Source organism: Mus caroli, chromosome 7, assembly GCF_900094665.2.
Source record: "Mus caroli chromosome 7, CAROLI_EIJ_v1.1, whole genome shotgun sequence".
NCBI classification, from domain to species: Eukaryota; Metazoa; Chordata; class Mammalia; order Rodentia; family Muridae; genus Mus; species Mus caroli.
In genome coordinates, this window is record NC_034576.1 from 127,889,150 (window position 1) to 127,916,766 (window position 27,617).

At 51.2% G+C, this 27,617-nt stretch overlaps 2 protein-coding genes across 7 annotated transcripts in view; one reads left to right on the forward strand and one right to left on the reverse strand.

Moving 5' to 3' along the window:
• Kiaa0556 (KIAA0556 ortholog) overlaps window positions 1-1,681 on the forward strand; it is a 169,960-nt gene extending 168,279 nt beyond the window's left edge. For all 5 annotated transcript variants that reach the window (XM_021167737.2, XM_021167736.2, XM_029479630.1 and 2 more), the window contains one exon: window positions 317-1,681. In XM_021167737.2, the coding sequence (XP_021023396.1) occupies window positions 317-375 (59 nt within the window). In that variant the 3' untranslated portion in view covers window positions 376-1,681. The remainder of the gene's footprint in view (window positions 1-316) is intronic.
• Window positions 1,682-5,302: 3,621 nt separating this feature from the next.
• Gsg1l (GSG1 like) overlaps window positions 5,303-27,617 on the reverse strand; it is a 200,110-nt gene continuing 177,795 nt past the window's right edge. For both annotated transcript variants that reach the window (XM_021168971.2, XM_029479143.1), the window contains exons 6-7: window positions 18,290-18,360; window positions 5,303-8,092 (exon numbers count right to left, since the gene is read on the reverse strand). In XM_021168971.2, coding sequence (XP_021024630.1) covers window positions 7,995-8,092; window positions 18,290-18,360 — 169 coding nt within the window. In that variant the 3' untranslated portion in view covers window positions 5,303-7,994. The remainder of the gene's footprint in view (window positions 8,093-18,289; window positions 18,361-27,617) is intronic.

A 27,617-nucleotide genomic window follows, 5' to 3' on the forward strand; every position in this document is an offset into this window, starting at 1 on the left:
TTGTCCCAGAGCGACAAGCAGCTTCTGGCTACAGGCTTCCCTGTGGCCAGGAGAGAAGGCAAGGCACACTGTGGGGACACCAAGTGGAGGGCTCCCTGGGGCAGGTGGCATGTGAGCTGAGTCCTAAAGGACATCTGGTAATATAGGCAAAGGCCCTGGGGATGGCATGATAAAGCCCACTCCATGCATGAGATAGGTTAGGCAGGGTGCTCAGAGCTTAGGCTAGCCAGGTCTCCACCTATCTGAATGGCCAGCGAGGTATATAGTTGTTCTCAAGGACAGTGTAACTCACACTTCCTGTGTCCTGTTTCCACAGCCTTGCGCCCTAAAACCTGCATACGTGAGAAGGAGACCTCAAGGCGTTGGCGGTGCTGACTGGAGCAGGAGGGAGAGCCTCTTCGAGCTGGCTAGGCTCTATCACCAGCCCTGAACAGTACCCATGTCCTTCACACTTCAGGGTTGGCCAGCTGGGACCCCAAGGGCTGGAAGAGCATGGAGGGATAAGGGACTTGAATCACAGCCCCAGGAGCTATAGGGGTCAGATGAAAGGGTCAAGAACAGGATAGCTGTCTCCTGCCACATGGGGCTAGCTGCTGGGAGCCAGGGATACCTGATTCCTCTCTGTGCCTCTCCTGTGAGGTCTAGAAGAGCAGAGCCTCTGGCATCCAAGTCCTAGGCAGCCCCTGACCCAGGCTCAGATCTCAGTACCATGACCATGGAGCCCATGGCCCTCCACTACACAGTCCTCCTCACTAAGGGCAATGGAGCTGCAGAGAGGCCACTGCTGAGGAGCCAGCTGCTCTTCCTCTATCCAGTGCCTTTGGAGGCCTGATGGGGTGAGTCCTAGGTAGCCTCTGTGTTCTGTTCAAACCTGATTCAGGATGGGTCAAGGGCATGTGTCCTGCTGAGGAGAGGAAGTGAGCTGCAGTGAGTGCTGAAACCTGCCCTTAGCCCCTATATCTCACACACACACACACACACACACACACACACACACACACACACACACCTACCTGCAAGTCAGAGTTGGGAGGGCCTAGGCTCAGCCCTGCCTCTTCGCCCTGCAGTCCAGAGCCCCATACGTGTGTGTACATCTATGGAACAAGCTCAGATCAGGAAGCTAATCATTCTCCCAGCAGTGGGTAATTTCTGGTTCCAAATATTAATCTGTTATTTTCCTGGCTCGGGGCCCAGTGGGGCGGTGCCATGGTGCCGAACTCAGTACGTTCTGATACTACCAAGAATCACAAGCGCTTTTAAGCAGCAACACCCAGCAGCTGTACAGATGTTTTAATTCGGAGCCAGCTGACATGCAGATAGGATTGCTTCTCTGATGAGAATCCATCATCTCTGTAGCCTCTGGGGCCGCCCCCTCCCCTCACCACCCCTGGCTTCTCCAATCCCAGATGAGCCGCACACCTCCCAGGAGAGCCATCAAACCAACTCTGCGGAGGAAGCCAGGGCCTCTGCTCTAACAGGAGTCCAGCTTCTCCTGGGGGTGGGGGGAGCTCAGGTAGATTTTTCTGGAGCACCCAAGACTGGCCTTGGTGTGCTGCTCCAAATACTTGGTCGGTTTCTAAGCATACGCTCCATGCACCCTCAGAGGGAAGGCACTGGCAGAAGCATTAACTCTCAAACAAATGTCTATTTTTCTTACAAAATCAATAAAAGATGTTATTAATAATAGAGTGTGGTACACCGGATGTTGTCAGCCAGGGGAAGCCCGTGTTGTCCATCCCAAAGCCAGCGTACATTTGAGGCTTGCTGAACATTCAGGACGTGGCCCCTCTGAACTGAGCCTGCATTGCCTGCAGGTGGGGACGTGCCCTTAGACTCCCTTTCTTCCTGGAATCCACCTGCCACCATGTAAACAGACGCCATAAACTATTTCATCCATTTTACATATAAAGTGCCTGGCTGTGAGAGAGGCTGCCATTAGAAAGGGCCCAGGGTGATGCTCTCCAGATGTCCCCGTAGCCCCTTCTGATGGCTTTCATGTCCTTCACAGCCAAGAGGTCAAGGCAGGGAGCACATGTGAAGGATCAGAGCTATGGCAACAGTGTTCATAGGGAGGCCCCAGCCTGAGGACCTGCCACAGGCCAGGGAGCTTGTACAAGCCCAGGGCTGTGTCCCGAATCACAGGTGTTGCATGCTCCTAACACCACACACGTGTGGGCTCTAGGCCTCTCTGGAAACTGCTTGGCCCTCAGCCCCAGCATAAGGGCAGCTCGTGGAGCCTTATTTCATTGTAACAACAACAATAACTGCAATAGGAGCCAGCTTATCTGAGGCCCTCCTCCAAGCAATGTGGGTGATGGACACAGGCCGCACTTGCTGTAGCTGCCCTTGCCTCCCCTCGGTGCAATGGTTCTAGAGCAGGCAGACCTGAGTTCTAGTACAGGTGCACCATCCTCTATTCCCTAACCCAAGGCACCCTCTCCTGGGCACCCCCTGGCTGTGTTATCTCAGTGGAGTCTGGGCTCCACCCAGGCTTCCCTACCCAGACTGCACAGCAGCAGTACCTACTTCTGAGAGTTGCCCCTGCATGCAGACCTTGGGTCTCGTGGTGCATCACTCCAGGAGGCATTCAGCTAAGCCTCCTAGTGACTATCGTTCCATTACACACAGACTTGGGAGCAGGATGCAGGGATCCTGGGGCTGTATGACACTGACAGAGATTCTGCCAGGGCAACAAGCCATCCTCCTGCCTGCCCCTCTGTGTTCAGCTTCAGTTGACTGCTCCAAACACTTCTCACAGCCGTCAATGGGACAGAGAGCCATGCCCACCCTATACTCCACTCCTACCCCTGTCTTTTGTGGCAGGCTCTTTTCTACCAGTTCTGAGACACTTCACCCAGTTTGCTCCCTCCTCAGCAAGGGAAGGTGGGAGGCACAACCCCCGGGTAGTCCTGTCCCCAGCTTGGCCTCTCCCTCTCTCAGACCCCTCTACCTCTACTTCTTCCTAGTCTCCCACCTCAGCCAGACCCACAGGCAGCAGCAGGCCACCGTCCTCCAGGAAAGCAAAGGTGACAGTATAGGAGCTCGTGGACAGTAGTCCAAGAAGGACTGGCCAGGGGACAGGAGCTGTGCAGCTCTGGGGACAGGCAAAGCCCGGCAGTGACTTCCTGTCTGTCTACAGTGGAATCCTCATTGCAGAAGACTGGCTTTTCCTCATGGCAGTGACTACCACTGCTCTGAGTGCTACACACAGTGGCCGGGGTAGAGCTAGCTGTCCAGCAGTTGTGGGTTGTCTTAGTCTCTGTTGCTGTAATGAGACACCATGACCAAAAGCAGCTTGTGAAGGAAAGGGCTTATTTAGCCGACATCCAGAATCACAGGCCATTGAGAGAAGCCAAGGCAAGAACTCCAACTGGGCAGGAGCCTGCAGACAGGAACTGATAGAGAGGCCGTGGAGGAGTGCCGTTTGGTTCCTCATGGCTTGCTCAGCCTGCTTTCTTATACAATTAGTACCACCTGTCCAGGGGTAGTGACGCTTACTCATAATGGGCAGAGCCCTTGTGCAACGATCACTATAGACTTGCCTACACTCTTATGGAGGCAACTTCTCAATTTAGGTTTCCTCCCTTCAGATGATGGTAGCTTGTGTCAAGTTGACAGACTAGTCAGCACAAGGGTACCCAGAGCCAGAGCACCGGCCCACCCACCATCCAGAATCTGATTTGCATAGAGGTAGGGGACACCCTTCCCTCTCCTTCAATCCTAACCTCTGTGGCCTCCAGTGTCTGCCTGTCCAGAATCCCGTCCAGAGCAAGCCTGCAGCAAGGCCAGCTGCCAGGCACCCTCCCAACCACCCCTCCTCTGAGCTCTCTGACTCTAATGACTAGGCCACCATCTCCCCCAAGGCCTGATGCAGTCCCTCAGTTTACCCTGTCCCCAGGCTCACACAGACAAAAGGAAACCTTAGCACAGCAGCGTGTGCTGACCCTACCTGTCCAAAAGACCCCATCAATGTCTGTCATCCCTCATGAGGACCCCATTCTGTGCCATAGTCCTGGAGTCTCCCACATCACATCCCAGAAGTCTGCTCAGGGGCAGTCTGTTCTTACTCCAAGCTCCAAGCACTAGGTTCCACTGCAGCACCGTGGGGGTAACTCTCAACCCCAGGACCTTTGCATGAGCTGTGTGTATAACACACACTTTACCTAGTGTCTCCTGCCTCATACTTCAGCAAGGGCTTCAATGGCTCCTTATAGTTTCCACCTGGCTCTCCTCACTCTTTGAAGTGGCTTTCTTATTGTTAGGGATGGCATGGGTAACCTCCTGCCCTAGTATGTTTCTCCATCTTGTTTCCTTGAGGCAGCTCTGTATACAGCTATGTTCTGAATATGTGTGTCCTCTGGTCTCCCAGTGACCTGTTTTCAGACAGGGTCAGCCACTGAGGCAGGGCAGGATTCCCACCTAGGCCTGTCCAAGTGCACATGAGGATGCTTTGTGCAGCCCTCCTTTGTAGCAGCGGCTCCTGCCAGCCTTCTCATCAGGCCTGGCAGCCAAGGCCCATGAATCAACCTGACATTTCCATTACCTGGGAGATGAGTATGTGACCAGGTCCTGGTGCGGTGGGGGCCGGGGGGTGGCAGGGTAACCACTCATCAAGGCCACAAACCAGGGAAGAAGTGGTGACTGGGACCTGCCCGTCATCTGTGGCCAGGGAAAGACAGCCATGGGTCCCTCTGCACATGGAAAGAGGAGGTGACAGTCATGTGAGGTAAAGGCATCAGGGAGCCTGCAGGCTCTGCGAAGGCCCCTGTCTGAGGCCTGGGAGTTGTGTCACATCCCCAGACCTGAACACTAAAACAGTCTACTTCCTAGCATGGCATCTGTGAATGTCAGTCTGGCCCAGGTCAGCTTCTGAAGATCAATGGCCACATGTGGTCCAGACCTGGGAAGAGTGACAGGCATGCACCAGCTCAGGGTGTGAAACAGAGCTGCTGAGCCCATGTAGATTGGCCTTGACTCCCAGGACTCTGGGTGGTTTGTAGCTCCTCCCAGACCAAGTGGCACTTCCCCGATTGTAGCTCCAGGCAGGAAGTACAGTGGCATTTGCTCCCAGGAGGAAGACAGCCCTCAAGAAGGTGACTGTAAGACCATGATGTCAGTAGTCTGGAGCTGCTTCCTCTTATCTGGCCAGCAGCCTTCCTGCTGTACCGGAAGACAGCTGGGTTCCAGCTGCTTCCCAGGAGGACCTGATGTCTCATGGCTCCATGTCCACCCTCCCTTTCTTCTCTCCTGGCAATAACCCCCATTCCAATCACCCGCATAGCACAATCACAGACCACTTGCATGACTATTTATTTAGTATTTTTCTTTAAGCCAACTCTTTTTACTGAAATGCCTATTGTGGTTCATTCTACGCAGCAGTGCCTGCATCTGGAGCGTGGACACGCCCGTACACAGTTTTCTAATACACATTTACATAAACACAGCTATTAAAATAGATGGCAGTTTTGCAACTAAAATCATTTCCTAGACCTCCTGGGGCCCATGACTAACTTCACAGGGCTCCTGGATGACCACTAACACCTACAAAGTTCCTGGTGGCAGGGTCAGATTCCAGACCAATGACCATGCTCAGGCCCCATCCCAGTGGCTCCCACTTGTGAAAGGCCAGTGCCACCACTCCACATACTGGTCTTCTGGTGCCCTCACAACTGTGCAGGACTCTGCCAGGTCAACTTTGTCTCCCCCAGAGTCACTAACTGTGTGAACACAGAGAGGTGCTCTCAGAGTGACTGAGCACAGGCATGTCTGCATACAGAAGCACGGAATCATCCTTTACCCCTCGTGCCCTGCCTGACACAGGACAGTACCTTAAGCCCTCTCTTCCCATGCCAGTCCCTCCTCTTGGCCCCTAAGTCAACCACCTGGCCCTCCATGGGCCTCGTTCCTCACCTACAGCACTCTCCTCACACTTGGGGCCCTGCAAGAACATGGGAGTCCCGCCTTCATCATCTACTCTAGCCTGGAGCTGTGGTGACTTTCTAGACTACACACCTCACTTTGGCCTGTCCCACCCTCTCCAGAGCACCCATCTGTCCCCAGGATAAGTTACAGGTCCCCAATGAAGCTTTGAGTCCTCTCTGCAATCTGGTTCCACCCCCACAGACCTCCAATCCCTCCGTGCTTGCCTTTGGACCATTTGAAAGCCCTCTCCTGTCCTGTCCTTCCTTCCACAACCTGACATCAACGAGATGTCTTGGATATCATTTCCTTGATCGCCGACCCTTCAGGTGGTCTCCGACAGGCACCGCCTCAGCTCCATGGCCCCAACTCTCCTCGGTGACATGATGGCAGGGTGCTTTCCATGGTCTAGACTCTGCTATTCCCTGTGCTCACAGGCACCATTCTGTGTCACCCCCACCCCCACCCCCAGCAGCTGTAAGAGGTAGGTACAGTGAAGAGTCCCATCTACAGGGTAAGGCCACCGGGGCTGAGGAGACAGGATCTGATGCTAGGCAGTCTGACTCCAGAGCAGGTACCACACCCAGCACTAATACACTGAGCTGTCACCTCCCATTCCATCCCTTGTCTGCTTCACTGGAAGATTCAGTGTTCCATCTCAAGAGCCTGCCACACTGTGTGGCACACAGTAGGGGCACAATAGATGACACCTGTATGCAGACAGATGCACAGATAGCTGGATGATGAAAATGGCTGAAGCACGGATGGGTGGATGGATGATTGACAAGGGGAGGAATGACAGTGACAGATGGATAATGGGTGGCTGAATCATGGGTAAATGGATAATTGAGGGTGGGTGGATGGATGGATGGATGCTGGCTGGCTGGATGGATAGATGGATGGTTGGATAGGTGATGAGTGGCTACATACTGCGGAATGGGTGAAGGATTAGATAGATGAACCACATGTGGATGGATGGATGGATGGATGGATGGATTGATGTTGGTTAAATGGTCTTGACACATGGATGGGCGGGATGATGAATGATGGGTGAGTAGATGGTGAATGGATGGATCATGGTTGGATGAATGGATGCACAGATGAGTGGCAGTAGATGATGGTGGCCAAATGTTGGCTAAATGGCTGGCTGGTGGGACGGTGGGTCATGGGTGGGCAATGGGTGGATGAGTGAAGAAGAAGACCACATTCTGCCTCGGTCTGCCAATCCTTCAGGGCTGGATTAGGCTCTTGGGATACTAAACTTGGATCAAGTCTGGTTTAAACTCACAGTCGCACATGTCATCTCTAGTCTCAAGCAAGAAATTTCTCTCTCTGGACCCAAGCTCTCATAGTCAAGACAGGAATTGTTTTTCCTCCAGGCAACTGAGCCAGAGGTTTTCTGTAAAGTGGCCCTAGACACAGGGTAAAGGACCCCCAGGGTCAGGGTGGTGTCACATTGCTGAAGTTCCTAAACACATGTGCTGCTTCTAGCTCCTGGCCTTCCTCTCCTGCTCTGCCCACCTGTCTCTATCTTGATCTTCCCCAGGCCAGGCTGGACTCTAGCTGATCTCAGTGCCCAGGGCTTACATCTCGGGTAAGTTAATGATGGGGGAGCCAGCCCATACATAGCAAGAGAACAGATTCAACAAGCATTTATTGAGCCCCTCTGTGTGCCTGCTCTGTGGCCCCTGCAGAAGCAGACACTGCCTCTCCCTCAATAAGCCCTGCTCCCTGTCCGCACAGGACCCTGCCCCTCTGGGCACCTGCTTGACTTTGCGGCTGGCTGTGGGTGTCTAGCATCCAGTGGTCAATGCCCATGTTCTTCCTGGCTTTCCAGCTGGGTGGGGCTCTTAAGTGTGGTGGTGGCCGCTGTCTCCGAGTCTCTGTGCCACCTGGACAGTCCCTCAGGCCTGCTTCACCCACTTCTGGGGCTCCGAGACCCAGGCAGTGGTGGCAGTCTAGGCCTGGTGTCTCCACGACAGGAGAGCTGAGTCCACAGCACAGAGACCAGGCTTCCGTGTCCTGTGGGAGGGGCGTGCCAGTGATGGCAGGAAGGCCGGGGCGCTTGGGCCACATCACACCCAGTGCCCCAGGACCCAGCACTGACGGTTTAGCTCTGCCGCCTCGTGAGCTGAGCTCCGTGGCCAGGAGTCTCCCATGTGTGGCTGGTGCCCTGAAAGAGACAAGGCAGATGCTGCTGACAGTGGCCTTCTTCCACCCATACCACCTTGACCTCTGGCCCAGCCTCAGCTTGCTTCTACCTGCTCCTGTCAAACCACCGTCCACGGACTCACCAGCATATGGAAATGCAGCCAGTGCTCGGTGCCAGCCCACTCACCCACAACCCAAACCCACTCATGCTCCTCCTACACGCCCACCCCCCACTCCCCACAGACCATCACCCCATTCCACTCCACTTCATGCCCACCAGCCCTCTTCCTGCCTACATCTGCCTGTAATCTAGGTTCTAATGCTTGCACACACCAGCTTACCCACCAACAGAAGTTCACTGCCTTGTCTGCCCACCGTGTGTGTGTGTGCGCGCGCGTGCCCACAGGCTCATTACCAGCCTCTCACCCTACCATCTCTTAGCCTTTCCATCCTCCTCACATACCTAGGTTTTATGCCCCATCCCAATAGTGAGTATGTATCAGTGAACCCAAGGTGACCTTGAGTATGTTGTCCCCACCCAACACTGCCCACTGCCCTGCTTTTAAGAGACCTGGCAAGCTGAGAACATAAAGCCCCTCCCTGTCCCACACTCTTCCTCCTGTACCCCATTAGTTCTTGGATCTACCCCCATCTTCCCTCAGGTATCCTCAAGGTTTCTCTGATATGCCTAAACCAATCCTGTCACTCGTAGGGGACCACTTTAAGTGTCCCAATACTTGCTGTCCAGTGGAGCTTTCTAGACTGAGTGCATACCACCTTCTGATGGGGAGCCTGCCTGCCTCCCCTGCCAGACCAAAATTCTGTCTCCCTATAACACAAGAAGGGCAGAGGCCAACCACAGATCAGCAGCTGGGCCAGCATGGCAGCCACACGGAGCTAAGTGGGTCAAGGCTTCCTGATTCCAACCTTCTCCATCGAGAGACATTGTACTCTGAGCTCCAGTGACTACGACATCCTTTAGGGTCAGACAGTTCAGAGAGAACCCATCAGGATGAGATTCTGAGCATACCACTGGCACTTGCATACCTCTCATGACAGAGAGCTCACTGCTCCTCTGTCCCCATGGGACCAGCCACTAAGAACGGCTTGCTGGATGCAGAAGTTGGGAGATGCGCAAGATGTGTGTCATTTTGTTCTTTTGGCTTTTCTCCCCTTCTGTTTTTAATATTCTTTAATGGTAGTGCTTTGTACATTTTGCTGTATTTTTAAAGGAATGAAAAACATTTTGCAAACATTCTGGAATCATTTGGCCTTGGGGGAGGAACATTTGTTTTGGCCTCGGCTACCAAAACAGTTGCAGTCTTTGGATGAGCTTGTTGCTGAAATAAAGGTGTTTGGGTCCCCCCTCCCCTTAATGAGAAGCAAATATTTGGTGCATAGAAAGGTTTGACTTGTTTTTCTAAATGAATATTTAGAAATGACTGTAGTTGCTCTCACAGGAGCCAGTAGGCAAAACTGCAAAAAGGAACAGAGAAAGTGTGTGTGTGCGTGTGCGTGTATGTGTATGTGTGTGCGTGCGTGCTTGCATGTGCATGAGTGCGTGTGTGTTAAGGATGATCAGGCAGAATATATCTTACTCCTTGAGATAAAATGAGGCTTTCTGACCCCTTGCTCTGGGGTCAGACTGGGGCTCCCATCACAGACTGGGGCTCCCCCCTCCTCCTCTGAGAAGGTACTCAGGTCTGAAATCCCTTGGTATTTTGTCCCATCAGCCCCCGTAAGGCCCTCCACCCACCACCTTCTCTCCTGGCCTCTTCACGGAGGCCGTCATCAGCCAGAGAGACCTTGTGCTCAGATTCAGGATCCAGCTCAGCCCTGCACGTCTCACAAGTGGGGACAGAACCAGCCTGCTCCCCGCCAACCGACATTTACCACAGGGAACCTGAGTTCAGATCTTCCAGAAGGTTCAGAGACACTGAAACTTGGGGTTTCAAAATAAAACCATCCAGCTTTAATTAATGAGAATTGCAGTTTGTAAAATACGTTCAATGACAAGTATAGGCCACAAAGCCTGACTTGACCCAAGGGAGGCCACCTGTGCTGCCTGCCTGCTTTCCAGCCTGTCTTTGTGGACTCTGTCCTGTGATTCGCATGCCCTGTCCCCCAGCTAGAAATACCCTCTGAGGAATCTCTATCCTACCCACTACTCCCCACCCCATCTTTCCTGCTCTCCTGGGAAACACTGAACTCTCCCTGATCCTGCCCCCACCCCGCCCCTGCCTTCAGAGCAACTTACCTGGGGTGGGACCATCTGCATGCCCAGATGGGAGCCCATAGCCCACTCCACTTTGCCTGGTCCAAGCAAGTCCTAAGCTGATGTTTTCTTAAGAAATGAAGCCAAGAAGAGGTAATGGAGGCTACTAAACTTGGGGTGATCTCCCACCACCCTATCCTACCTGTGTACAGTACAGCTGTCCTCCACCTCCGTCATCTGGCAATGGCTAAGGGGGTAAAACTATACTTCGGTTCAACTCTGTGCTCTGTCACACACAAGCTATGTGACATGTGTGTGGGAGGGTGCGTGTGTATGTGTATTCACATGTGGGAGATGTGGGTGGGTGGGTGGGTACAGAAGCATGTGTGTGTGTGTGTGCCCATGTGTATGTGTGTGTTATATGTGAATGTGCATACTTGAATGTGGGCATGTGTGTCTCTCATGGAACTTGGAGCTCACCAGTTCTACACTGGCAGCCAATGAGTCCAGAGTTTTTTTCTCCAGTCCCTTGCCCAGTACTGAGTTCACAAGCACACCCCAGATGTGGAGTTTTCTTTTGTTTCTAACCAGGGTGTTGGGTACCCACAGTAGGCCTTATGTTTATATGGCAAGTACTTTGACAGCTGAGCCATCCTCTCGGCCCCATGCACGTGTTTAAAGCTGCGTGGCTTTTGTCAGGCAGCCTCACCTCTTTGAGCCTGAGCAGATAGGAGTCAGGAGTCAGAAAGCCCAGCTGGCCCCTGCACTGAGGCCCCTTAGCACCTGGTCTCTGAACAATGACAAAATAACAAAGTGCAAGTGTTCAATAGGACTGGGCTCAGCACCTCTCTCCACAGATGGGGAAACACAGGTTCATAGTCGGAAAGAAATTGGCTCAAGCCCCCCTGAGAGGGCGGGTAACATGGAGTTTTAATTTCCCCTTAGACCCTCCCCTCCCCTAAGCGTAGAGAGCCTTGATGTGTGCAAGGCTCTAGAACGATGATTTTTCATTACTTTCAATTGTCTTTCTTATTGTTTGCTTTTGAGACAGGGTCTCACTGTGCTGAGAGGCCAGCTTCAACCTTATGATCCTCCTGCCTCAGCCTCCTGAGTGTTGGGTTACAGGCCTGCTCCATCACACCCAGACCTTTTTTTTTTAACTGATATCAAAACATGAACACACATAATATCTACCCAGCTCTAGCCAAAGGGCCCGGTCCGTCTGTGACACTACAATGCTCTAGATGGCCCAACCTCAGCGTGGCTCCTAATTCTCCATACACCTCTACGAAGCATGAGGGCCTTCAGATGCACTAGGACAGAGGCCAGCTCTGCTGGGATCCACAGCAGGCTCCCAGCCACTGGCCCCATGCTGATGGTATGTATATGTCTGTCAAATGAATATGTGATATGGGCTGGAGACAAGGATCAGGCTTAAGTGGGCCCACCTGAGAAGGAGAGGATGCAGTCTGAGGAGGGTGGCTTTATCTGCTCTGCCTGAGACCCTGGGCCTCTGAACCTTCACTGACCCTGGTCTCTTCCTCATACTTAAGTCTACCTGATGCATCTTCCCCAGAACCACCAAGTCCTTGGATCTTTTATCAAGCATGTCCCCAGTCATAATGACTGCTGGGTTACACACGTGGAAAACACTATCTGCCTTCTAGATGCTTCCAGGGAGGGGACAGAGACAGGCACAGCTGTGAGTGATGACAGCAGCGCTACTACACCTGAAACCAACTCTTGTCATCTGCACTCAGTAACGCAGGAGCTGCCTGCTGCTGTACTTGTCCGTAGCTGAGGGACCGAGGCTCACCTGGGAGAAGTAGTTTACCCAAGGTGTCTCCATTGGGATGTGAACCTGAAACTCTAGTCTCACAAGCACTATGACGTCTTAATTGCCAGTGCACTAGACTGAAAGATGCCTAGGAGATCAGGGTGTCTGTGGGGAGGGGATGGGGGGGGGGTTCCAGAACCAATACATCACCAGGGCTCTGACCTAATGGATCTAGTTAATTCACTGATGAAATATAAATCTGCACAACTATAGCGCAGGGTAAACCTGGAAAGGTGGAGCCGGCTTGAATGAAGTGGGTCACTGGCAAGAACCATTCAAGGGCATGTTGGCCTAGCCCCATATGATTTCTGCTGTCTGGCCACCGAAAGGAACAACTTCCCCTCTCTCCCCCCATGATGTTCTGCCTCACCAAGGCTCACAGCAATGGGGCCAAGCACACATGAATTGAATCCTCTCAAAGTGTGAGCCTGAATCGACCCTTCCTTCCTTAGGTTGTGTCTGTGAAGTGTTTTGTCACAGACATGGAAACTTAACATATCCTCATCTTCACCCTCACAGCCCCAGACAGTAGCGTATGGAGACATGCGCTGCTCTCAATGCAGGACACTGGGTGGTAGCAGCCATTCCCAGACTCTGCAGCTGGACTCTGCAATAGCTCCAGGTTCTATTGCAATCTGTTTACTGCCTTGTTAGAGGGCAGGGATGGGTCATTTCAGGCAGAAGGAACGAGGTGTGAAATAGATTCTTGGCAGCCCTGGGAAGCTTTTAGGAGGTGTGAATGCCCAGCAATCTTGTCATTGGAGGAAGGTAAGCAACACACATGGTTGCAGAGGGAATCCAGGGCTGCACCAGCCAGGTTCAGAGGACCACTCATCCTATCCTTAAGGCTTTAGGAGTCTGTCATAAGACACGCCATCATACTTTACAAGCCTGGATCCCACACTTCTCAATTATGTCACCCAGAATGCCCTCAAACTTGTAATCCTTCTGCCTCTCATCTGTGCTTGGCTTACAGGCATGGGCTACCCTGCCTTGCAGCAACCTATATTTTAATGAGAGTCCCCAAGTGTTTCTTAGCAACGGGCATGACTGGAATACTACTGCCTTGGATCAAAAATCAGACAAACAGAAAAGCATCAGCATGAACAGAGTTAGCAGGCCTGTAACCTGGGCCAAGTGACAGTCCCAAGAGCCAGTTCCTTTGCTACAAGACAGAAAGAATGCTGATGACCTCATAGAGACCAAACTGATATCATAATTTCATGGGGACCTACTGTGTGGACGCATGGCACTACCTTGTGTGGGGGATACACAACGGCCACTGAATGACAGCAGGCTCCTGTGCCGGTAATATCAACACTCTGGTGGGAAGAGAGTGGAATGACAAGCTAGCCTGGAGGTCAAAGAGTGAGCAGCAGGCAGGAGCCGTGGGAAGAGGCCCCTGGGGGATGCCACCCATGCCCCAGGCGGGGAGGGGCCTGGCTCTGAGCTGGGAAAATGGAGTCAGGCTTGTATCTCAAAAAGATGGGTCAGGGAGATTGGCCCTAGACACAGCAATGTCCTCCCAGTCTATGACCAAGCAGACTGCAGCAGGCAGGAACCACTCTGAACTGGCTCTACGACCAGTGGGCCCCAAGGGCACAGGCAGCCCGTTTTAAATACAGAAGCCTGCTGGGAACATAGCCACATACCTGCCATCCCAATCCAGGTGGTGGAGACAGGAAAATGACAAGTTTGCGGCCAGCCTGGGCTACATAGTGAAATTCGACCTCAAAACAAAATACAGAAGAAGCCTAGCTTGAACAGAGATCATTCTCCATTCGACGCTCCACCCCAGCACAGTAGCACTAACTCCAGCTGGGACCCCTGACCTCCAGATGGCAGGGTCTCAGATGTCCTCAAGCTGCGTGCCTGTCTGAGTCCAGGAAATTGGCCTTGATATTTATTTTGAAAATATGGTCTGGTCTGCTTCCATTTTAATAACAGAAACAACTCTCGCAGTGTTCTATTGAATTTGATTTTGATCTAATCAAAATGCCAAGTTGCTCTAGGCCCACAGAAAGTCTTCCTTAAAATTCGTTGTGCTGTTCTGGGGGACAGCTATGGCCAAAGCCCATCTTGACAGAGCTCCCACAAGCTGCCTCTGTGTCCTGACAATGACAGGCTCTTGCAGAGCCCTGCCTCACAGACACACCTGGCAAATCAAAAGCTTGTCCCAGGCATCAGACTTGACAGGAGCCATGCGCTGCAAACCCCAGTCACCCCAGAGGATGACACAGATACCCAGATCGGATGGCAGCATCAATTCCATCAAATGTCACATCTGATGTGCTCCCAAACTAGCTGGTGGCACTGCAGAGCCCCAAAGGCAGCCTCTCCTCAGAGCAAGAAACTGTGGCAGAAACAAATCATAGAAGGACCAAGGGAGAAATAGCAACTTTGGCAGTAGTTAGAAGTGAAGGAAAGTTTATATAACTCTTCTTGTCAGAGTAGCTGCTCTGGGAGGAAGTTGTGGGAGATGCTCCGAGGTGCAGAGGCAAGCGCTGAGCACCAACTGTGTGGTACTTGCTGAACTGGGTGCCTGGGCTAGAGACATGGACAAGATGGACAAGGTGTTTATCAGAGAGATGAGAGAAACTGGGAAGCAGGGGCCTAATAACACGGTGAGTCGGGGAGAGTCAGTCAGATGCTGGGAAGGAGAGAACCTGGCACCTGCGAAACTAGTCCACAGCTTAGGAGACAAAGTGAACCACACGAAGCTTTAGAGGGAGAGCATCCAGCAAGGACAAAGGTCCGAGGAAGTGAAAGAGCTTAAACATGGTGTAGCTGCTGCCTAAGGTGGCAAAAGGGAGGAGGAGAGTGAGGCCGGGGTCCTGGGGTATGAGCGGGAGCCCTCGGTGAACAGAAACGTGTCCAGTGCCGAGCTGGGTTTCATCGCAGACTGGATTATGTGAGGTCTCTTCTCTGCTCAGCAAAGTTGCCTGGTAATTCTTCCTTCTTACGTCCGGATCAGTCATCAAAGAGCTAGCAGGCAGGAGCTTTGCTGAGCGCACACAGCAAGTGTTTAATAATGTGGCTCCCTGACACCCTCCTCCCCCATGCCTCCTGCCGGCAAGCTGTGCCCGGCAGGATCTGAGCAGCTGCTTCATGAGGAAATATTGCAAAACTCGCCCAAGCGGTTCCAAAATATTTTCTGGGCAGCAACCCCACAGCCACTAAGAGGCCGGGTTCTGGGGACCAGCTGCTTCTCTAGGCTGTTAGCACTCTACTCTTGCTGGGTTCCCGTCCTCAGGACCCAGCCTGGAGAGATGGGTCCACACAGACAGTTCCTCCACACTACTGAGCCTGCATCCCCTCTGTTACTGCTTGACTATATGATATTGGGTAAGCCCAGTCTTTTGGTTTGCTGAGACAAGGTCTCACCATGCAGTCCAGGCTGGCCTCAAACTTATGATCTTCCTACCTTGGCCTGTGAATACTGGGATGACAGGAAGGTGCCACCATGTCTGGCCAGAGCTATTCTTGGCCTCCTAGGATTCCTTGTTCTGTCGTCCACCGGGCTGAATTGACCCAGTGAATGAAAGAGCTCATCCTCTCAAGCCCCTGTACTGTGCCCTAGATAAGGTGCCACACCCTGATGTCTCTGGCTAGTGGGGACTCCACCATAGCTCTTGCCACACTGTGCAGCAACAGAATGGGCCTTGCTGTCCTACAGACTTCTGGGGCCCAGAGGAGCCCATGAGTAAGGGATAAATGAGTGAGTGATTAAATAAGAGAGTGAATGGATGGATGGATGGATGGATGATGGGTGGGTCAATGGATAGATAGATGGATGGATGGATAGATGGATGGATGAATGGGTGGATAGATGAATAGATGGGTGTGTGGATAGATGAGTGGATGGATGGATATATGGATGGATGGATGAATGGCTGGCTGGCTAGCTGGATGGATGGATGGATGGATGGATGGATGGATGGATGGAGAGCTGGATGGAGAGCTGGATGGATGGATGGATGGATGGAGAGCTGAATGGATGGGTAGATGGATGGTTGGATGGATGGATGGATGGATGAGTGGATGGATGGATAGATGGATAGATGGATGGATGGATGAATGACTGGATGGAGAGATGGATGGATGGATGGGTGGATGGATGGATGGATGGATGGATGGATGGATGGATGGATTGGGTAATGGGTGGATGGATGGATGAGTAAGGGAACAAGTGAATGCCTCACATGCATCATAGAAACAACTTCTTTAGTGGGCCTGTGCTCTCCCTCCATCCACCACCTCAGAGATGCCCCCACAGCCCCCAGACTCAACACCAGCAAAGCCATGAGACCTCTTACCAAACTCTTCTATTGATGGTGACACATGCCTTTGAAGGCTCCTGCAGAAGTTCTGTGTGACCCCAAGGCTCCTCTCTCCCTGCTCTTGCTCTAATGATCATGGGGGCACACCTGCTGAGTGCCAGCTAGCAACAGCATGGCTCCACACTCTGGTAGCCACCACCAGTGACCTGAGAAATTCCTGTCGTAGCTGGGACAGTATCAAGCCTGTGTCACTGCCCTGATGTTCTCAGCTAGAACCAATTGCTCACCTCTTCCTTGAGTCCCAAGTCCATTCCAGCTTATGATGTCTGGGTCCCCTAAGCAAAATGAAGTTCAGTGGATACAGCCTGTTATTGTCATTGTGAGTGAGTGTGTGTGTGTGTGTGTGTGTGTGTGAGAGAGAGAGAGAGAGAGAGAGAGAGAGAGAGAGAGAGAGAGAGAGGGAGAGAGATACACAGAGACACAGAGACACAGAGAGACAGAGAAAGAGGGACAGAGAGAGAACATGTATGTGTATAAGTGTGTAAGTGTAAGAGAGATAGTGTGTGTGTATGTGTGTGTGAGTATGCATATGTGAGTGTGTATGAGAGTGTGTGTATGAGTGTAAAGAGACAGTGTATATGTGTGTGAGTGTATGTATGTATTTGTGAGAGTGTATGTGTGTATATGAGTGTGTATGAGAGTATGTGAGTGTAAGAGAGACTGTGTATGTGTGTGTGAGTTATGAGAGAGAGTGTATGAGTGTAAGAGACATAGTGTGTATATGCGAGAGAGACTCTGTGTGTGTAAGTGTGCATGTGTGAGATGTATCAGTTCTGATCCCAGAGGAGCCCAGTCTGATCCACTCTGACAATGCCATCAGAAAGCCCCCAAATCTATGTGTCCCCATGGTCACATTCAAGCTACCATTGTGTTCTCCCAGAAACGGGGGCTTACTCCAGCTTCCAAGCTGCCCTGACTGCAGCTAGCACAGCCCTCTCTACCTCTGACCCTGAGCTCACTGCAGAGGCATGTGCATGGACAGAGAGGCAAGAGTGAACAGAAAGGTCAGCAGAGACCTACAACAGATGAGGCAGACAGAGGCTCCAATGGAAGATACATATATGGTAGATAATAAGTGGAGAGATAGATGAGAGGTGACAGATATATAGATGAAAGGATAAACAGACAGACAAGCAGGCAGACAGACGGTCACATAGATATAGAGACAGATGAGCATATACATAAATAGACACATAGATACATAGAGACAGAGAGCGCTGAGGGTAGGAGGCTCGGACTTTACGTTCAGCTCCCAGTACTCCTGGCCTTCAAGCATAGAGAATCAGGTATAGACTGAAGCCTCCAGAGCAGAGGTCTGTGCTAACTAGCAAGGATGTGTGACCTGGGGCAAGTCTCTACCTCTCTGAGGCTTAATTCACTTACCTGCTAAGCTTCCTGCCTGTGGGAGTTAGGAGTTAGGGATTCGTGGAAGCCTGAAAAGCACCCATATGCAATGGAGCTGGCAAGGGAAAGCTGCTCACTGAGATGTGACTGCCTCACCTGCTGTCTTTGGCAGCTCCTATCTGATGTGAGGAACACTCAGCTCTGCCTCCCTTTGGAGTCTGGAGTTGACACTTGTTCTCCTGGCTGCCCTGCATCCTTCCTAATGTGTCCGTCAGAGTGAGGCTGATGAAGTGAATGTGTTCAGAGCCCCTAAGCTAATCTGTCCAATGTTTTTCTCCCTGCCTCGGTGGATCCCACCCACGGCTGATCTCAAAGGCCACTGGGGATGTCAGGCCAGGCCCGGAGCCACCAGGCTTCCCATGTGTGGTGTGTATCTGGAGGAGACTGCTGGTACAGCTCCCTGCCCACCACGTAAGCACTTACGGGTGGGGTATCTCTCGTGGCGGCAGGCAAGGCGGAAGTCTTCCTCTTCACTCACGTCTCCCTTCTCAATCCTGGAAAGAAACAAAAGAAAACCCCAAGACTGGAATGAGAGGGTAGGCAGAGCAGAGCATACCCAGGGCTGGAGAAGCACTGTGACAACTTTCAAAGTAGCTTTCTACCTGTTGCCCACACCCTGAGATACGGGCACCACTTTTCCCATCTATGGAAAAGAAACAGGTATTCAAGGGATAACTGGGTTGCAAAGCAATCAGTAACCATACACATGGCCAGGGCTTGCACACACACACACACACACACACACACACGCATACGTGCACGTGAAGGGGAAAAGAGGAAGAAGATAGAAAGGGAAGGAAAGAGAGAAACAGGGACAAAGGGGGATGCGCTAGACACATATATAAATAAAATTAATTCCTGTCAGAAGGTTGCTTGTGCCAACCCAGTGGGTCTCAACTTGGCTATTGCTAGAAGTTACCCATTAGGAGTTTTAAACAGGGCTGGAGAGATGGCTCCGCGGTTAAGAGCACTGACTGCTCTTCCGAAGGTCCTGAGTTCAAACCCCAGCAACCACATGGTGGTTCACAACCATCTGTGATGAGATCTGACTCCCTCTTCTGGAGTGTCTGAAGACAGCTACAGTGTACTTACATATAATAAATGGAGTTTTAAACCCCATGTGGGTCTTCTTTCCTCCTATTGTATCAGCTCCTGGGCTTTATTTAGTTCTTGAAACAACTATAGAGGTGCACTGGTGGCCGTCATTACTAACAGCAGAGGCCACGATGTGGTGGCTGCTATTACTAATACAGCAACGACAACCACTGCACCCACCAAACACATAAGGAAGATGAGGTAAAGGGGAGCTGGGAGCTACAGAGTCTCACTGCCTCGTCACTGCAGAACTGAGGTTCACAGTTCATCCCACCCCAGTGTCCCAGATCTTCAGATGTCACTTGGATCCTGTGTTTTCCTGCTGGAAGCAGACACTCAGCCCCCAGAAGGCTGTAGTAGAAGGGTGGTCGGCTGCCACCCAGAGCCACTTTAAGCTCAGCCCTTCTCTTTAAGGTACAAGCTCTGCCACAGCTCTGCAGGGCCAGCAGATGTGGACCTGCACTGGAGAATCTGCCAGAACTGACTCTACACAGAAGCTGGCAGCGGAGGAGGCTGAGACAGGGGCATCATGAGTTTGAAAGCAAGACCCTGTCTCAACAAAGGTTAAGAGGAGAAAAGAGAAAAGCAAAGGCAGTGAGGGGGGGAGGGCACTGCTGAATCCCGGCAGGGCTAGGCTTTGGTCTGGTTTGTTGGGTCAGATGTCATCTCATGTTCCAAGTCTCTGCTGGTCCTCACACAGTAGCTTGCAACCTGGCTGCTCCTGGCCACGACATTCCCCAGGGACATCAAGCTCTTGCTTGAAAACAGCTGCAAATGTCATGAGGTGATTTGAGCAGAAATTTCTTGGGAAGTAATTCTGCTTTGTGTGAACCATCACAAGAGACCCAGAAAGTGTCTTGAAGGACTGAAAGGGGTTTGGTAGAACCCACACTCTGATGGGTGGCAGGTGGGAACAGGGACATTGGATGTGGCATGTGTACCTTCCCAGGCCTCAGGTTCTCCTGAGTTGTGGCTCTACCTTGTGCTGGCTGCTTAGGTCTGTACATGTCTTCCATGTCCCCTCCATCCAGTGGGTGGGCACGTATTACCTGCTGCTTAACGCTGTATGTGGGTAGCACCAGGCAAACTCATCCATCCAGAACTTCCATTGCCATTAGCCCTCTTTATTCCCATAGCCGACAGTCTTCTCATCATCGGCAACACACCCAGTGTCACCACAAAGCTCCAGTTATAGAGAGGTGCTCCTTTGCTGCATTAGCCCGTGTGCCCTTCTTCCATCCCAGTTAGCTTTCTTGATGACTTCTGAGACAAGGTCCCATTATGTAGCCTGGCACTGAACTTGAGATCCTCCTGTCCCAAGTCTCTTGTGTGCTGGGATGAGAGGTCTCCTCTGCCTTGCCTGAGCCAACATTAATGTTTTGAAGGACACAGAGGAAAGACTTTGAGCTGTCAGTGCTTTGGTGCAACCAGAGCAGTGGACTGATGCACTGATGGTTACAGCACCAAAGCCACTGAGTTGCTCTACCAGGTCCAAGGGCAGTCATGGTCAAAGCCGAGAGCAGTGTCCAGGAAGCAAAAGAGCAACAGGGGAGGGTGGCAGTGCAGAGGGGCCCTGAACACTAACACCTGGCTCTCAGAGAGGGAGAGGTACAGTAGACCTCTGAAGGCCGAATCTTCTCATGTGGTTAGATGAGCTGCAGCCAAATGGAGCCAAGATGGGCAAGGACCCATCATCAGCTTTGCCTCATTCCCTGCATGGCCTCATTGAACAATATCCCATCAGAACCATCCTCAAAGCCAGCCTCCCTTCCCTGACCCCAGGCCAGTTGTTTCCAGCCACTGCCGACACTATCTGACTCCATGCTTCTGTGAGAAAGGATCTCTTCCTCTCCATTTTCAGTATGCACCCCTGCACATGCATCCCACGTAGGCTTGAACTGCCACCAGCATCAGCTAGAGAGCCTGCACTGGCCGCCATTTCTGTTCTGAAGATGTTTGCAAACAGAAATGAATAACTTCATGCCAACAAACCAAAAGAAGAGAGCCCCCTCTCTCTTACACACACACACACACACACACACACCACCACCACCACCACCACCACCACCACCACCATCAGAATAATAAGAACTAACAATCAGTGGTAATATCTCTCCATTCCTCCAATGAAAAGACATAGGCTAACAGAGTAGATGCATAAACAGGATCCATCAGCCTGCTGCATACAAGAAACACAACTCAGCAACAAAGATAGACACTCCACTCCGAGTAAAAGGCTAGAAAAAAGTTTTCCAAGCAAATAGACCCATGGAACAAGCTGGAGTAGGTATCCTAATATCTAATAAAATAGACTTTCAACCAAAGTAATACAAAGAGATAGGGAAGGACACTTCATACTCATCAAAGGACAAATCCACCGAGATGACATTTCAATTCTGAACACTTTAGGTAGTCCCTGCCCAACTGCTGATCCTTGCTGGCCACATTGCCTCCTGGGATCCTGAGGATAGCTATCTGCTCTGCTTCACAGCCCAATGTTTCCCAAACTTAATGGGCACAGATATCACCCAAAGCCACAATTACGCAGACTCTGGGAATCCGCTGGATTATGCTTTTCTCATGGGCTCCATGGAGGCTCATACTGTAGGTTGCAAATCCCAGTTGAATCTCAGAACAACTGCTAAGCCTGGATCTCCTGGCTTTCCCATAATGTAGGATCTGCAGGAGGGGAGGCATGGCTCAAGACCTTTCCACAACCGTTTCTCTGCCCAGCTAGTTGGTAGGAAGAAGCTGAGGAGTTCAGGAAGTAGCCATTTCTTCCAGATGTTGCTTCCAGATGTTCCTCTCACACTCCCTCCATAATTTCCTACCCTATGGACACCGCCCCCACTCTCTGTCATGCCTTCCAATGCTGGTGTGGATCCGCAGGATCAATTGGTGCAGTTCGAAGGTGTTGTGATCTTCTGGTCACCAATCTCTAAATCCTGGGGGACACATTCCTCCCAGGAATAACAATTTCAAAGGACCCCAACCTGGAGCAGTGCCCTGCAAGGAGCCCTGAGAGGTCCCATCAAAGCCTCCTCAAAGATAGATCTGAGACTCAGAAGTTACAGATCCAGAAGACAGCCTCAGAGGACAGAAAACACATTGATTTTAAATGGTCAATTTAGAAAGGAGTGAAGGATAGAATTAAAAGGAATACAAGAAATAAATGAGCTGTAGATGGTAAATGAAGATTCCACAGCATCCCTCCAAAAGGGCAGCTCTAAGAAAAGGAGAACATGATGGGTCTTAAAGATATTTTATTTTCGAACTTTTTCCCTTTCTTTTGCATGATGAGTCATTTGGAATATATCAGGAAAGAGCAGTTCCCCACCATGCTCAGTTCTGGCCTGGTCTTGAAGAGTGCTTTATTTTGTCTCCATTTCTGCAGAGAGGCATGCAGACATCTTGTGAATGGCAAGGGTGGAAATATATGAAGTCTCCAGCATTAGTCCCCTCCAAATGCCAATCTTCCATGCCTCCTTCAAGGTGTCCACAGGCTTCCTCCTATTGCAAGGCTCCATGGACAACATGAGACCTCCTGATTCTTGGGAGGAGAATCAGGACTGCTCCCATAGGGAAGGAGCACAGCCAGCTGTCCACAAGTCATGATGCCTTGGTATGATCATGTGCTCATGCTTGGATGCTCAGAGTGCAAACAGATCAGAGACACCAGGGCAGGCAAAGGATGAGGCAGAACACAGGGCAAGGCTGGGATATTCCCATGATGCCCTGGGGACCAAGGAAGTCCCTCTCCATTTCTGGATGGAGAGGAGGGGCCATTATCCTGGCCACATCAGAGCATTGCTGAGCAACGGCTACTGGAAATCAAAAATGGACCAGGTTGGGGAATGGCTGGGTTCGCCCAGGTGAGCGTGAGGTGACCAAGGGTGGAGGCAGGAAGAAAGGACTACAGCTATCCCCACTTATCTACTGGAGTTACCCTGAGACCCCAGTGGGTCCTGAAGCCCAGGACTGTGCCAAATCCTATACAATAGACTATTTTCCCTCTGTATACACCCATGAAAAACTTAATTCATAACTCAGGCACAGTGAGAGATCAACTTTAAGATCTGGTAATAATAAAACATTAAAAACTTTTACTTTGAGACACAGTCTCATTATGTATCCCAGGTTAACTTTGAACCCACAGTCTTCCTACCTTCATCTCCCAATGCTGGGGATTATAGGTTTGTGCCTAGCTAAAAATAAAAACACTTAGAACAACAAGAAATGAGAAATAAGGTAACACTATTTAAAACTTGGGCCAGATCTTTAATTCCAGCTCTCAGAAGGTAGAAGCAGTTGTATCTCTGTGTGTCCAAGTTAGCCTGGTCTATATAGAGCGTTCCAAGCTAGCCAGGGCTGCATAGTGAAATGCTGTTGTGTATGTGAGGGGGGAGGCAATATTTAAAACTAATGATTCTCTGGCTTCTGTAACTTCCCATGTTTCATGGGTCCCTGAAGCTGCAGAGGTGGCACATGCGTAAGGGAGTCTGGGGTGCTTTAGTCATCAGAAAGTGGAACTATTTGAGAAGGATCAGAATGATTAGGGGACATGGCCTTGCTGGAGGAAGTGTGTCACTGGGGGTGGGATTGGTGGTTTCAAAGGGCCCAGGCCACACCCAGTGCCTTTGTGTGCTGCCTATGGATCAGGATGTAGCTCTTGGATCCTGCTCCAACACCATGCTCCCTGCCATGATGAGAACAGGCTAAGCCTCTGAAACTGTAAGCCAACCCCCAATTAAAAACTTTCTTGTAAGAGTTGCCTTAGTCATGCTGTCTCTTCACAGAAATAAAACAGGGACTAAGGCAGAGGTCTAGTTTGGTTGTGACGAGAATTCACTGGTCTTGGGGTAAAAAGAGCTGTGGGACCAGGGGCCCTGTTTTCACCAGCTTGAACACCTATGAAAGAAACATGCAATTGGGGCAGAGAAGCAAGTAGACTGGGTTTGGAGGTCAAGCATGTGAGTGAGTTTAGCCATGCTGATGGGCAGTCACTTTTAGTCGCTGAAATATGAAGTGTAGCTGCATCAAAGAGTGTGATTCTGAGATGTGGGTGTCCCAAGCCATGTGGTCACTGAGGGAAGAAGAGGAGGGCTCCCTGGCCTAAGGAAGCATGGGCACTCAGCAATACCAAGGAGAAGGAGGGTAGGAAACGAAGAAGACCATGTCCACACTCTGAGTGATCTCTGTGGGTAGTCAGTTCTGCCTCAGTTATTGCACTGCTGTGTTTCAAAGAGTCCAACAGATACCCTGCAAGTTTGAAGGGCAGAAATCACCCCTGGGAAAACACCAGGAAGAGTAACAGGGAACAGTTGACTGGGGTTGCCTGAAGTGGGAGCTACAGAACCAGGGCAACATATCGAAAGCCAGGACTGGGCAGTCATGTTAGAGTGTGTTGCACTCGCTGTTGAGAATGCCTTAGTGGGTTGAGGAGGCCCTGAGAGACAGATTGGCGTGGGTAGTGTCATGAGTGGGAAGTGAGGATGGGAGAGAGGCCTTCCACACAGTCCGGTAGCAGGCAGAAGAAGGGATTGTGGTGCCAGGGTGGACTCAGAACACCCTTTGGGACTGCTGAGATGTTTGGCCACTGAGCAGGCAGAGGTACCCTTCACCATGCAGGAATGACAATGTCCCATGTAGGCCCCTGACATGCAGGGCAGCTTGCTTTGTGACCGTGAGAGCTGGCTTCGGGGAGGGACTTTTGCAATGGTTTCTATTCCATGTGACACAGAGAAAGGAGACTCACTCAATGTGGCCACATTGAGAAGAGGAACTAACACAGAAAAATGATGACCCCAAACCCCAAACAACCATCTTTGAAGCCCTGGAAGGAGGTTTGGTTTAAATAGAGGATAAGATGTGTCCATATCAAGGTGTTGTCTGTCTGTCCATCACTGTGTGGGCTCTGGTCTGGTCTGGTCTGGTCTGGTCTGGTCTGGTCTGGTCTGGTCTACAAGGTGTCTGATAAGCCTTCAGTACTGTCTTAGTCGGGGTTTCTATTCCTGCACAAACATCATGGCCAAGAAGCAAGTTGGGGAGGAAAGGGTTTATTCAGCTTACACTTCCACATTGCTGTTCATCACCAAGGAAGTCAGGACTGGAACTCAAACAGGTCAGGAAGCAGGAGCTGATGCAGAGGCCATGGAGGGATGTTCTTTACTGGCTTGCTTCCCCTGGCTTGCTCAGCCTGCTCTCTTATAGACTACCAGCCCAGAGATGGTCCCACCCACAAGGGGCCTTTCCCCCTTGATCACTAATTGAGAAAGTGCCTTACAGCTGGATCTCATGGAGGCATTTCCTCAACTGAAGGTCCTTTCTCTGTGATAACTCCAGCTGTGAAGTTGACACAAAACTAGCCAGTACAAGTACCCTGTGCAATCTCTCCCTAGGAGACAGGCCACTCCCTGGAAGCAGCAGACTTCAGTATGAGATTCCCAGGAAATTCCAATTCCTTGGGGCCCACTGTTTTAGTAGTCAGATATATCAAAGGGGAGACCCAGAGTCTCCCTTCAGAGTCCCTACTCTTCTGCTAGCATGCTTACAAGGATAGAAAACACCGGCTTGAAGGATGCCCCTCTTCCTAAGGGGGTAGTATTATTCTCCCTGTGCAGAGGGAGATCTCAGAAGTCTAGCAGGGAGCAAGAGAGGATGCTCCTACTAAGTCCCCAGTCACCTTGTGACCATGCTGGGAGGTAGGACACACTCACTCCCCAGCCAGACAACAGGACTCCCCAGAGGTGAAGCAACTTGGTGAGGGAACTCACGCCCCTAAGTTTATTCTACTTGTTTTCTTGTATATGTATTCACACATATATGCTGTATATGTGTACATATATGTGTGTGTGTATAGTTATTTGCAGTACTAATGATTAAACCTATGCCATATATTTATTTATGTATTTATTTATTCATTCATTCATTCATTTTTGAGATAGGGTCTCACTATGTAGAACAGGCTGGCCTCAAACTTGCAGAACTGCATCTGCCTCTGCATCCCACGTGCTGGGGCTAAAGCATCTGCTATCACATCCAGCACCCTCTTTTTTAAAATTTAAATTTATTTATTCCTTTTTTTTTTAAAGTCAGAGTCTCACTAAGTTGCCCTTGAACTTACTCTGTAGGCCAGGCAGGCTTTGAACTTACCATTCTCACTCCCACAATTTCTGCCACCAAGCACAGCTCGCAGACTCAACTCAAAGTCTGATTCCACAAGGACTCAGGGCTCAGAGCAGGCAGAGAGCTAGAAGACGCAGCTGCCATGGGAAACCCTGGCTGACCTGCTGCTAATTAACAATGTTGGTGTTGCAGAGCCCTTGTGGATCCAGGGGCTGGGCTGGGCTGCAGAGCAAGAGCGAGCTCCCTTCAGAGGGAAAGGCTGACACACAGGGCGAGCAGAGTGAGCTGCATGCCTTGAGCTGAGCCAGGGAATGAGCATGTGCTATGAGTCATCAGAAGAGCCAAGAAGCAGGAGGGAAGCAGGTGGCAGGAGGCCACCCGAGTGGGAGTGTCCTCTCAAGCAGCTCTGGGCTCCTGGTTCCTCAGAGGCTACCGCACCCACAGGGAGGCAGGCTGCTTGGTCAGTGTGGCGGAGTTCTCTCCAGGGTCTGACCCAACAGGTCTTATTTTCTCTCACGTGCTGTTAAACCAGATCTGAGCATTTGAGTATTCAAGAGAACCCCTGATCTGCAAATATGTGCCTACCTTCAGCAGCTCCCACCCACTCCCCAGGAGGCCAGTTACGACTCCCTCCTTGGGGACAGCTGGCAGCAAGACAGTGGGCAAGAAGTCTCTAGAATTCTAGAGGCTTCATAGACTTGGGACATACCACTCCCAGTTGCTAGTTTTCAGGGCTGGGTCAGCCAGCCTCTGGTGGTATGACCTGCCCTTTCCCATGAGAATGCTATGTGTTAACACGTGTGCACATACATGTGTGTACATGTACACACACACACACACAATGTTTCAAAGCCCCCAGCCACTCAGAACCCACCTAACAGCCCCTCATACTTTTGAAGGACTCTTGTTGTGAAAATTCCAAAAGGACCTGGGTGAGAGTCGGGATGAGGTAGGGAAGAGACAGCTCAGGCCGATCTGCCCAACAGCTTCCCAGAGCAGCAGTATGTTCCCAGACCCCAAGGGATAGAGAGGGTGGGATGCAGACTCCTCTCTTGATGGTGGCAATGGGGGAGTGGGAACCAACACTGTGCTGTGATGAGCCAGGTGCTCACACTTCCTGGCCTGCGTGCACCTGCCCTGCCTGCCTCTCACATTGAGGCTCCTCCACCTGGAGACTCCTTAGCACCCTCCTCTGCCAAGGCTACTCTGTACTTGCCACACAATAGTCATCAAGGACCAAGATTAAATGCCATGGTAACTATGTGGCCTGAGATGGCACTAGCCAGCTGTGCGACCTTGGACAAATCACAGCACCCCTCCGGGACTCAACTTGGCATATGTGAAATAGGGACAACACTTTTATTCATACTTCCTAAAGACTCTGTGGGCATTAATAAGTCAGTCACACTTGGGGTGCTTAGGGGTTGTGGGTCAGGCTGAGCTGTTACAAGGTTAACAACCCACCTGAAGCACTATCCTGCCTCTATCCTAAGCATGTGGTTTTCAAGCTTCTCTCTCTCTCTCTCTCTCT